The 12,691-nt window shown below is 62.5% G+C and overlaps 1 protein-coding gene across 1 annotated transcript in view; it reads right to left on the bottom strand.

Moving 5' to 3' along the window:
* The window catches only part of PTCH2 (patched 2), a 47,102-nt gene that overhangs the window by 14,172 nt on the left and 20,239 nt on the right, over positions 1-12,691 (bottom strand). The window contains exons 3-7 of the mRNA XM_038414865.2: positions 8,284-8,473; positions 7,878-7,947; positions 7,344-7,435; positions 1,960-2,155; positions 201-322 (exon numbers count right to left, since the gene is read on the bottom strand). Coding sequence (XP_038270793.1) covers positions 201-322; positions 1,960-2,155; positions 7,344-7,435; positions 7,878-7,947; positions 8,284-8,473 — 670 coding nt within the window. The remainder of the gene's footprint in view (positions 1-200; positions 323-1,959; positions 2,156-7,343; positions 7,436-7,877; positions 7,948-8,283; positions 8,474-12,691) is intronic.

Genomic DNA, 12,691 nt, shown 5'->3' with positions numbered 1-12,691 from the left:
GCCCAGGGCTGGCCTAGGTGGAAACAGGGGGCAGATGGGTTTGTCCCTGACCCAGCTTGGGCAGGAGAGAACTCAAAGCACCTTCGCCCTCCCAGCCATGCCTGTTCCCCACCCCGCGCATGGGCTCGTCTGTGGGAAAGTGACCAGCCCCACACGGGGGACCCTGAGGTCCAGACTCACCCCCCTGTGCTCCCACCTACCTCAGCAGCCTGCCCTGTGGGTCCTTTGTGGTGCCACCCAAGATCAGCTCCTCTTGCCAGCGCATGAATTTCCGGGAGAAGCCGTGGCAGCCCCCCGTCAGCTCGGTGGGGATGTCGGGGTCCTGGGGGGAGCAGGAGGGTGGGGTGGGTAAGGACAGGCCCAGGAGCCGGGGAAGCCAGGCCGTGCACCTCCCAGGCCCAAAACATTGTGAGGGCAGGCGGCAGGGGCCCAGCTGTGCCCTCAGCTGCGCGGGCGCCAATCTGGAGCAGAGTCACCCTGGCGGGACACGGCCCGAAGCCTCCCTGCTGCCGGCTCCAGCCACTGGGAGCCATGCCCTGCAGGCAGGAGCTGGGGAAGAGTCCAGGCTGTTTACAAGACCCGAGACCGTCCAGGCTGTCACTTGTCTGAACCCCGGCGCTCTGCCCACGGGGGCCTCCACCTCCAACCTCTGCTCTGCCTGGGCAAGGCTTTGGCTGGCAACTCCCAATGCTCTCCAGCACGGCAGGCCGTCGCCCTCGGGCAGCTGGCAGTGCAGTCAGACCGCCCTGGCCCCTGGCTTGGGGTCCCGCTGGGGCTTATTCTCTGTCCCTGCCTGGAAAGGGACGATCCAGTGGGCTTGCACCAGCCCAGCGGGTAAAGCACCCCCTGACAGGCAGCCCTTTCTGCCCCCACCCCCCCAGGCACGGCTCTCGCACTCAGAGGGGCTCTGTGGAGCCCCTGCAGTGCCAATGGGTGAGATACCCACCAGCACTTGCCCTCCGCAGGCTGTGTGCTGCCCTGCCCGGGCACCCCCTCCAAATCCCACAGCGTCTTCCTCTGGCTGCTGCAGCCAGGCAGGGGGAATTGTTTGGGGTGGCTGCACGGCCCTGCAAGCCAGGGGGCACGGTGTTACAACTGACCCTCCCGCCCGCTGTGGCCCTGCTGTCCACCCCACGCTCACCCCCAGCCCCAGCTCCCAAACTGCCCCCTGCTCCGGGACGCCTTTCAAGGAGAACTGCCCGCCAGGCTGTGTTTGTCCTGTGCCAGCCTGGGTCTGCCCGCTGGCAGCCCTGGGGCTCGGGGGAGCCCGCTGCCCTGCTGGCACAGCTCTCCAGCTACCTCGAGCCATCAGGCATGGCTAAAATTAGGAACCAGATTCTGCACTTCACTCTGCCGGGGGAGCAAAGCTGCTGGTTCTGGATCGGTTCTGGATCCAGGGATGGAGGGGCCCAGCGCTGTCTGCCGGGCAGCAGAGAACTAAACCGTGCTAAAGCACTAGCTGTCAGCAGAGGGGCCCCCTGCAATGTGTGTGTGTGTGAGGGGAGGTGGTTCCTTTTGCTCTCCGGTTCCTGCGTCCTGGCAGTCTCAGGGGTCATTGGGCCCATTGCAAAGGTGTCAACGCAGCCCCAGCAGCCCCTGAAAGGGCTGGTGGACACGGTGCCGAGACAGGGATGGAGACGGAGCAGGGAGCAGCTTCAAGACTTCCCCAATTCCCTGGCAGGGTCGGAGCCGGGGCCTGGGCCACAGGGATGGCCTGTCTAAAATACACGGATGGCTCCTCCACATCTGGCCATGCAGGTCACCAGGGAGCGGCTGGCCCCGCATGTCCAGCCAGACAGTGTCCCCATGCAGTGTCCCGCTCCCAGAGCCTGCAAGCTGAACTGAGCGAGACAGGCAGGGAAACATGCAGCAGGGACACACATACACAGAGGCAGGGACACACGGACACAGACACACACAGGCAGGGACCCCTCCGCCCCTGCGTCCGGTGGCACCCACCTGCTGGCTCAGCCTGTTGGGGGCGCTGGTGGGGCATGCGGGCTCGCGGGGGTTGAGGCAGGGCCGCTCCACGTAGGCCTGCCCCACCTGCGCCTTGTCCAGCAGCTCCCGGAAGCCGTCCAGCGAGGTGAACTGGCCCAGCTCCTCCAGCAGCTGCACGGGGTCCAGGTTCGTCCACTGGATGTCCGGCCGCCCCCTGCCAAAACAGGAGCAAGCACCCAGATCGTCAGGGACCCAGCCACACCCCTCCGGACACCTGCCCCTGGACTGATGTGTGGTGATGTGGCCGGGCAGGATTGGGGCCCCCTGCACTGGGCACCTGCCCTCTGGCCACGCCCAGGCTAGTAACGCAGGAGGGTGCCCTCCCACACTCCCCAGCCACCCAGCAACCTCTGTCCCAAATCTCTGGGTCCCTGGCAAACGCCCCTCTCCCTGCGCCCAGGACTCCCCCGTGGGACCAGCCAGACACCACCCCTACCCAATGCAGGAGGGACTAGGGAAAGGGTGGGGTGGGAGCTGTAGCAATGGCGCTGTGAGGATTTGCCAATCCCCTCCCCACTGTGGGGCTATGACAAGCCCCATGCCTCCCCCCACCCCTTTGCAAGGAGGCTGCCCCCAGAACTGGCGCCAGATGCCAAGTCAAATAGCATGGCTGATCCTGTTACACGCCCCCGGCCCAGCGTGGCTCCCGGCCCCTCCTTTGTGCCGCCAGTCAGGGCAATTAGCACCCGCGCCCTGACGTCTTGATAGAGGGGAGCAGGCAGCCGGGACAGGGCCAGGTAGCAGGGGAAGGGGCAGCACCCCGGGGCAGGAGGGGGAAAGCGAGAACGGACAGCAAACTGCCCCCAGTCCCCTCTAGCCCCCTTCCATTCCCCCCTCCATCTCTTCCCCTCTCCTCCCCACACCTTGTTCCCCCCCTGCAGTACTCAGTTACCCTCCCCCCGCTCCATTCCTTGCCCCACAGCTGTTGATGGTGCAGAGCAGAATGTAGCAGGCACAAGTGGACAGAGTCTGGCACCTGCTGCTTGCATTTGCTTTACAAGAGGGGCAGCGGGGTCCAGTGGGGAAGGGGCTTCTTGGCTCTGCTGCTGACCAGCTGGGCGACCCTGGGCGAGTCCCACCACTGTGCCTCACTTTCCCCTTCCACCCTGCATCAGCCTCTTCTACCCAGCGTGTAGGCTGCTTGCTGTCATGCATATGATCTCCCCCCAGCCCCGCCCTGCCAAGCCAACCCCCCACTCCCTGCACACAGCACGCCGGGCTCCAACCCATGGGCACGAGCGCTGCTGCACAGCCAGACCCCAGAGATCCCTGGGAAATCACAAAGTGGGGGGGGAAGGGCTTTACAATCCAGCCAGGTTGGTCCCCTGTAACACATGGCAGCATGGCCCTGCCTCCAACCCTGCCCCCTTGGGGGGGGGCCCAGCTGGCTACACCCTGAGGGTAGGGGGTGGGTGCTGGGACGGCCTGGCTCCTTAGCCATCTCCTCACTATCCCCAGACGCAGGGATCCAGCAAATCTCCATTCACTGAAGCTGCCTGGACCCCTTGTAAACAAGGGGGGCAGCAGCTGGGCATGGTCCCAGCCTGCTTCCTGCAGCCCCCACAGACCGGGTGAGAGCCCCGTCCATCCAGACTGGGCCTGGGGTGGAGAGGGACCAGCGGGGACCCACTGGCGCAGGGGCTGTAGGTAGGCAGACCCACAGGGGATCATACCCCAGTAATCCTGCGCCCCCTGGTGTCCAGGCAGGAAGTGGGGCACGTCTGAGTGGAGGAGGGGGAGCAATGCCCGGGTTGGGAGTAACAGCCGTCCCCTCCCTCTCCCGTCGGCCTGGCCGCTTACCCCATCCTCTGCCCTGGATCAGGCCTGGGTCAGCTGCCGTCCATGCCGTACACTAACACCGTGCCAGCGCTGGGATCTGCCGCTCACATGGGCCCCACGGGATGGGCATGAGGGAGCCCGGCCCAACGCCCCCCGAGCACAGCCGCCTTCTGCCGCCTGCTCCAGCACCACACGGGGGGCTGCGAACCAAAGCTTTGACCCGCAGGCCCCGAGAGAGATGGGCCAGGCTAAGGGCATGGCCGCGGAGGCCGGGGCACTCCGCAGAGGGGGTGCCAGCCACACGTCAGCGCCCGATGGACTTGGCCAGCCCGGAGGGACTTTGGTGGCCATGGGGCTGAGGCACAGGGCAGATGGCAAGCACGATTTCTGGATAGCTTGGCTAAGCAACACGCCCGGGGGGGGGGTCTAGGCGGAAAACGTCTCGGAGCGTTTGATGTGTGCGGAACGTGTAGGGGCGCAGGGAAGGGCGACCCGGGCGACTCCAACGGGCGTCTCTACAAGCTTGGGGAGGAGCGAGCCAACGAACGCGTCAGCTGAGCCCCAGAAGGATCTAGCCGGGAGCGACTCCAACTGCAGGGCCAGCTTCCGAGGGCAGGGTGGGAGCCCCGTCACCAGAGATGCTGGCCCGACCCCAGAGATTGGCCCGTAGGGAACAACCCTGCACTGGCAGCTGGGGATGGGCATGGTGTTGCCAGACCAGCTTCCTCTTCTACAGCCCTGTGGTTAGAGGTGGGCTCAGCCACTGGCCGATTGAGGCTAGCACTGGAGATAGGGGCTAGCCCTGGCCAATGGGCACCAGCCACCATATGGCCCAGCAGGCTCCATATGGCCCTGATCTCGGGGGCTGGCAGAAGCTAGAGTCTTCTGTGCCAAGGACTCTCCTGCTGCTTTGGTCATGCAGCTCGGCCCAACCATGCCAGCTGGCAGGAGGAGCGCACCATGGGTCCCAGCCTCTGCATCTGCTTGCTCCAGCTTCTACTGGGCAGGGCCCAAGGGATTCCAGTGCCTCAGGGAGGATCTGGAGCTGGCCTTTCCTTGGACACACCAACGCCCCTTCCCAGTGCCCATGGGACCAGCCGGGCACAGCAAAGCAGAGCTCCCTCTTCGGATGCTGTCCGCAGCCCTGGCCCCACCACCCGCTCCATGAGCTCTGCTGAGCCGGTGCTGTCGGTTCCAGCCCCTCTGCTGAGCCCCGATGCCGCTGCCCTCCGCTGCATTTCCTTCGGGATCCCACACAAGAGCAGGAAGCAGGGATGGCAGGGTCCGGGCCAGCAGGCGACTTCTCCTCCTTTCTCATAAAGAAACGAAGGACAGAATAACGAGCTCCAGGAGGAGAAAGGAAGAGCGAGAGAGGGAGCGAGACGAGGTGGAGAAGAGCTGGGCATGGGGCAGAAACTCCAATAATTCACGGCGGCTGGCTCGGAACTGGGCGAGCGCTTTGAGATTCCCACATACCAAACGGCCGCTGCCCGAGAGAGCTCCTTTATCCGCTGCTTTGTGCTTCACTGAGCCAAGGCAGCCCCTTTTGTTTTTCCAGCCATCGCTGCGCTTTGACCCCCTCCCCCTCGTGGTGGAAGGGGAAGAGAGGACCCCTCAGCTGGACTGAAGTGGAAGCCGGGGCAGGGGGAAAAGACCCGGAGATTTCAGCCCCTCCGCACTGAGACCGGTTCACATTCAGAATTGGGAAACAGAGAGAGAGCCCCTTTCCCTCTGGCCCAGGGGCTGGGCGCAGGGGCAGAGAGGAAGGAAGAAGTGAGGAGCTGGGCCTGGAAGGGGGGTGATCCCGCCCCGGCTGTGCCTGCTCCCCGCTCTGCTGACACCGCTTCAGTGCGTGGCCACAAGATCCCCTTTTACCAGCCTGGGTGCTGCAGCCTCCCGGCTGACTCTGACCCCCGGCATGGCAGATCAGAGCCCCCCGGCCACGTTTTCCCCTGCCTCCAGCACCCCCTCCTTTTGCCACCCATCCCAAAGTCAAGGGGGTGGGAGGAGTCGTCCAGGATTTGGGGGGGGTTGTTTTACAAGCCTTCCCTCCCTTTATCTGCTGCGGTTTGAAAGCCCCCCTCTCTCCCTCCCGCTCTCATGGGGCAGCAGGCTGAATAACGCCACTATTTCATTTGTTGGGCAACTCGGGGCTTTCAGGGCAGCATTAGCATGAGAATGCAGGCACTGCCGTTTGCTGACAAAGGGCCTCGCAGACAAACAGCCGTGTAAACAGAAAGAATGCCATGGATTGTTCCCCACCCCCTCCTCCCCGCGCCCGGCCCAGGGTTCCCCCTCCAGACCCACCCACCCACCCTCAGAGAAACCGGAGGGCCAGCCAGGAGAAGGGCGTCAAGGCCGGTGGCTAACGCACCCAGCTGGGAGCTGGGAAAGCTGGGTTCTCCTGCTGGCTCTGGCACTGAGCCTCAGGGCGACCTCGGCCAACTCTCCCCACCGCCGTTTCCGTGTCTGTATAACAGGGACGGTGATACTGATGGCTGACATTCTGCCCCCTCTCCGAGGTGGGTGGGTATTGGTGTCCCCATATACAGGTGGGGAAACTGAGGCACAAGGCAGCACTGCAACTTGCCCAGGGTCATGCAGGGAGTCAGTTGTGGAGCCACAAACCCAGGAGTCCTGCATTCTGCTGCTCACTCACTGGGAGACTTCATTCAAATTTGTGAATAGTGCCAGCAAAACACTCAAGGGTCTCATAGCCTCTGCACCTCCCATCCCTCCAGGGGCAGCACCAACACAGGGATGACACATGGGCTGGGCACAGAGGAGCATCAACTCAGCTACACAGCATGGTGCCCCTGGCCCAGCGTTGCAGCCTGCACTGTAAGTAGGAGGTGCTTGACTCCACGTCACCCGCCAGCCCAACAGGTACATAGGGTCACTGCTATGCCCCGCCCTGGGGTGAGATCCCATGTCTGAGCTCTGGCCCCACAGGTTGCAACCCCCACTGTGCCTGCTGCCCTCTGATGAGCCACGGGCCAGTCCAGGAGCAGATGGAGACTCCGTACAGCCTGGTGGGCAGCAATCCTGCCCTGTGGGGTTGCCAAGGGACTATTGCCAGGGGGTGCCCAGCTACTGGCAGGCACTACGGCTTCCCACAGCCTGCATCTGGGGAGGCCCCCGAGACGGGAGAGGCCGGCTGGCTAGAACGTGAGCCCCCTGGACTTCATGCCCAGTGCCCAGGAGCCTCCTCACAAGCTGGGTGGCGCTCAGAGGAGAGCCATGAAAACAGTCGGGGGGCCAGAGAAGGTCTGCCTGCAGGGTCCCTGGCTGAGCGGTGATCAGGGCCACGTGGGCAGAGAGAAGAGTCCTGCATTGACCAGCCTGGGAATCCCTGGCTGTTTCCATTGCTAGCTCCTGCAGGGTGGCGGAAGTGGGGTACCGCGCACACCAGGGACGCTGGGGACTGGTGCAGCAGCTAATTGGCAAGTGGTAACTGGGCAGAGCTGGCTGCGTGTGCCGCCCCACCGATACCCCGGAGGCAGACCCCACTGGGAAAGGGGGACCCAGCTCCTCCCGCAGAGCGATAGGGGGAGGGCACTCACGGGAGATAGGCGGAGCCTCCTTGCAGCTTGGCACCGTCCCAGAAGCAGTCCAGCGGGGTCAGGATCACGCAGGGGAAAAGCTTCTCGATCATCTGGGGGGGCGCAGGCGACACAAGGGGAGGGATCAGAACCATGGCAGAGACGCCATCCCCTCCGCTGGATTCCCCCGGGGCACTATCACCACCCTCCACTCGCTTCTTCCCCTGCTGGCCACAGCCCCCACCCCTGGCTTCTCCTCTGCAACTCCAGCAGCCTCCCGGGGACCGTCCACATGCGGCGAGACTCCCCGCTATGCGAAGCCAGACCCCCCTCCCTCGGCTGCCTCTCTGCGCTGGGGCCAGACAAGCTCTGGATCCAACCCAGCCTTTTCTCATCACCACCGGCCCTGGCAGCCAACGGGCCATGCAGACCGAGCGCCCCTAGTGCCCCATGCTCTCTGCCCCTGCGGGCAACACCAGCATGGGGCTCGGGCAGCGGGACGTCGGGGATTTCCCAGGCAATTGTCGCAGCGCCGGTCCGGTCCCAGGGCCTCACCCGCTCAATCATGCCATTCTCAATGATGGGGACGCCGGACTTGTAGCAGATTTTGTTCAAATCCCAGGATCTGGGGAAATAAGCAGAGAAATGAAAGGAAGGTGAGAACGCCGGAGGGAGCTGTACGGTGCTGGGCGTTAGGAGGGGCGGGGCAAGGACACGGGATGTGGGGCATCAGGATGGGGCAGGGCATCAAGAGAGACTGGGTCATTAGGAAGAGTTAGGAGGGGCAGAGTGTTGGGGGCGTCAAGAGGGGTGGGGCGCCAGGAGGGCCACAGGCATTAGGACGGGCAGGGCATTGGGGCGCCAGGAGGGGCAGGGGGCCAGGGGCATTAGGAGGGCTGGGCAGGGTGGAATCCAGACCCTGGGACCCCCATGATCCGTGGCCCTTTTGTGTCACACTCACTTTCCATACAGCGAGACTTGCACCTTGCTGGCTGCCAGCGCCGCCTCGAGGTGCAGCTCCAGCGCCTCCTGGGTGAGGACATTCTCCCCTTCCCGTTTTGGGGTCTGGATCAGCATTTGGGATGTGTAGATGGATTCTTCCCCCAGCTTCTCTTTTGTGTACCTGAGCTCCTGGCTGACACGGCTGCCAGCTGGGGAGAGAATGAGAGAACTTCAATTAACGCACTGCCCTAGAGGTGGCTGGGGACCCTCACGGAGCCTGCTCCCTCCTGCACTGTGCTGAGAGCGCTGGTGAAGGCGGACGCCCCCTGTAGATGAGACTGGCTGGAGCTCAGCTCTGCCCAGAGCACTAGAACAAGGGGACACCTAACGAAATAAGGAGGCAAGAAATTAGAGAACATGTTTTTATGCAATGCAAAATTAACCCATGGAACTCCCTGCCATAGGATATCACAGAGTTCAGCAGGGGATCAGATGTTTCTATGGATCGTGAGACAGGCTGGGCCTACAAATTTACCCCAATTGTGAGCTCAGCTGTAAAAAGTTCATCAGATGTTACAATAACCAACACTGGTGAACAAAGGTCCAAAAGGACAGAAAACTGACGTAGTCTAATCCAAAATGCCAAGCTAACATCGCTCAAGGACTGTGCTGAAATTAACAGGCGAGGTGCAGCCGGAAGTTAATGTGCCAAAGTTGATATGTCTGATATTTGGCCACACTGGTGGACAAAATCATGAGGGGCTGGGCTGGCCCCTTGGTGGGGCCTTAAAGAAAGAGATTTTGTGGGGAAAGACATAATGGTCAGACAGAGGCTTTTGGAGTGAGCCCCACCATCCTAGCTGCCACCCGCACTGCCTCCGGGGGCCCCGGGCCTTCGTCACGCTGATCCTGAGACGTGTCCTGATCAGATCAGAGAGAGACGGACCCAGCCGACGTCACCACCCCATCGGCTCCAGCCACGTCCCAAACGCCAGCTGGGTGGACCGTTCTGACCATCTTTGATACCATGTAAAGCGATCAGACAAGGGGGCCTTTCCTTCTAAGGACGGGCTCCAGCTGACGGGAGCGGAAGCAGGAATGGGGCCTGGGTTACAATAAAAGCCGTAGTTTATCTTTGGCGTTTCAAAGGCTTTAGCTGTTTTCCCTTCTTTTCTGGATCTTTAATGAAAGGTTAGAAGGGTTTTAAGGGTGCTTTTGCTGGGGAACGAAGTGGGCTGAGTCTCTGTCTACCAAGACCCGGGGTTTGTTTAACACTGGACAATGTCTGCATTATGTTATGCAGGTACCGCCTGGATATACCAGAAGAGAAACAGAAGAGGAAGCAACTCCCCCCCCAGCATGTCCTGCCCGAGCTGCCTCGTAAGCACGGTTTTGCTGCCCACACCCTTGCGGCTCTGCGAGCAAGGCGCCCCTGCCTGTAAATATGGACACTCTCATTTGCTTTCTCAGCACCTAGCACATGACAGCGGTTTGGCCAAACCCACCCGACACCTGAAAAACCCCATTGACAGATGCTACCCTGGCTGGGCGGGATGTCTGGGAACTGACTCGATTCTCATTTCAGCTATGCCGTACCGTTCCTCCCACTCATCCGATGCCCCAAGACGAGCCCCACCCACCCTTCCTTCGCTAACACGGATGTGAGGGAGCCGTCGGACCCGCCATTCAAAGCGAGATGAGAGGGACAGGATCAGAACCATGGGCCATCCCATCCGGCTCTTCTTCCTGCCCCATTGGGACCAGGTGTGGGGTCCATAAAACGCACTGCACACTCTCTGGGGCAGCGAACTGTCCTCTCTAGGGTGGGGCCCGGACCCGGCTGGCCTCTGCACACTGAAACAAACAACAATTCCTTGTGCTTTGCTGCTCATTAGATAAATCAGACCGGCCCGGAGATCACAACGTCAGGAATCTGCCAGCCGCTGTGGCTCGGCTGGGCCAGTCCCGCGGTGCGGGGAAGGGACATGCCGTGGGCTTGACCCAAATCTCCCTCGGCTCCTTACAAATTTCAATCCATTGTCGGTAGCTGGATGCAAACTACAGCAACGCAGCCCACCCCAGCGGGTGGCTGGGACCCCGGCACCCTCACCTCCTTTGCCAGCTCCGAGCCTCGGGGCGCCTGGGGAAGAATTTCTGAGCTTCCAGCCGGTGTTTCAGGATGGCGTCAGGCAGCCCTTGCTCCGCAGCGAGGCGGACAGAGGCTTGGATGGCAGCACAGGACTGCTCGGGCATTGTCTTAATTTCCCATTCGCTGTCCCCTAAGTTCCCTCTCAGCTGCGTGGCCCCCAGCTGCCTATTCAGCCCCGCGCAGGGGCTCAGGGCTGGGGCGGGGGGAGATGCCTCTCCCACCGCATGGATCTGCCACAGTGGGGAGAGGCGCCTCTCCCTGCCGACCCCAGCGCGGACCTTCCCCGGACTTGTGGCCCCCCTCTGGCCCAGCCGCACCAGAGCTGCTGCAGTGAGAGAGGGCTGGGGGAAGTCCTCTCTCCCCACCACAGCCCCAGGGCAGCCTGCACCCCAAACCCCTCATCCCTGGCCCCACTCCAGAGCCTGCATCCCCCTGCACCTCAACCCTCTGGCCCAGCCCTGAGCCCCCTCCAGCTTCCTGAGTCCTTCATCCCTGGCCCCACCCCAAAATCTGCACCCCCAGCCAGAGCCCTCACCACCCATGCACCCCAACCCTCCGCCCCAGAAATGAGCCCCTCCCGCACTCCAAACCCCTCAGCCCCACCCCATGAATTTTGTTATGTGCACCAGTATGAGCATGATGTGCCACAAGGGTCATGTCACACATCACCTACAGATTGGGGCACAGAACAAAATTCATTCCGAACATGGACGTAAAAAGTTAGAGGAAACACCGGTCCGGGCCCATGTCAACATCAGCCCTGCGGCCGCAACCGGGCACGGACACGTCTTCAGGCCCTCTCACACAGCCCGCGCTGGTTCCTCCCCAGACGCAGGCTCTCCAAGCGCTCCTGTCTGCACCCCTGTAGCCATCCCAGAGCATTCCTCGCGTGGCCCCTGTCTGACAGACACTGGAGAGGTTTGGGTCCTTCCTTTTGGTTTGCCTCTGCTCGCTCCCCACCCAGCATCGGGGCTGAGAGTCTCTCTCCAGGGGACTCATTTCCGCAGATCACTCCTTTCATCGCACACACAAGGCGGCTGCAACTTTCTTATCAAGCTCGTCTTTGCCTTCCCCCTTCCACCCTTGCTCTCTGGCACGTCTCACCCCAACGGACCCATTTCCTGCCCTTTCCCACGGCAGCACCCGGCCAGTCCACCGCGCTGCTGAGCGGCCAGTCTCCATCACGTTCCCATCTCCCATCAGAGGAACAATGCGCTGTCCCTTGACGCCCTGCAGCCCCTGGCGCGCCAGCGACACACCCTGACGTGTGGCACGCTCCTCACTAGCCCGTCTGCCGTACTGACCAGCCCTGCTCTGAGAACAACCTTGTGAATTCAATGCAGTGGAAACTGGGAAAGCAGATGTATCCAGAACTACCTCAGCAGGCACCGGCTGGGCCAGCGGCTCCTACATTCAGGCAGACCCAGCCCCTCGCCCCCTCCCCCCCCGCCACCACCCAAAGATGGCCAATCGCTCCCGCTAAGCACCCCCTGTCTCGCCGGCTGCCAGTGACCAGACCTGTTTCTCCACCCGGCTGTGCTTCTAGACCATCCCGGGTCTTTCCCGACAGGCCTCCCCATAGCCTGGGGGATCTGCTCGCCTCCCTTTTCACTTGAGGAGCCCTGAGATTTCCATTCCCCGGCTGGCCCCGCAGCTCGATGTCCCTAGGCTCTAGCTGCCTTTCCCGTCTCAGCCGGGGCCAGGCCAATCATTTCCAGAGAAAGGGCAATGGCGGGGGCAGGGGGTTGTTTTCTGGAAATAAAATGCAGGGTTGGCAAACCTGACACTTGCCCCTTCCTCTAAAGCAGCTGGCACCAGTACCAGGCAGGGGCAGGACACCCCATGGAACAGGCTCAAGATGGGATGGGGCACCCCATCCAACGGGACTGGGACGGGACGCCGTGCAGCTCGGGGCACCCCGTGGAACAGGCTGGGGACGGGACGCCGTGCAGCATGGGGCACCCCGTGGAACAGGCCCAGCAGGGAACAGGCCCGGGACACCCCACGGAACGGCCCAGGACAGGGCACCACACAGAGGGCTGGGCCTGCCCAGGTTTCCTTCTCTCATTCTGCTTATTACCGTGGCCCCTACAGCCCTTCTGCAGCCTGGTGCCCCGCTGTGCCACTTGCTGCCCATGCCCCTGCCCAGAAGAGCTCACAATCTAACCCGACAGGACACACTGATGGGAAGCAGCACCAAGGAGGGGGTGACTTGCCACGGTCGCCCAGCCAGGCAGTGACCCAGCTGGCACCCAGCCCCCGACATGGCCGGCTGCTG

This window comes from Dermochelys coriacea, chromosome 8 (assembly GCF_009764565.3).
Source record: "Dermochelys coriacea isolate rDerCor1 chromosome 8, rDerCor1.pri.v4, whole genome shotgun sequence".
In the NCBI taxonomy this organism is placed as follows: domain Eukaryota; kingdom Metazoa; phylum Chordata; order Testudines; family Dermochelyidae; genus Dermochelys; species Dermochelys coriacea.
Note: the sequence above shows the minus strand (reverse complement) of the source record. Positions and strands in the feature narration are given on the sequence as shown.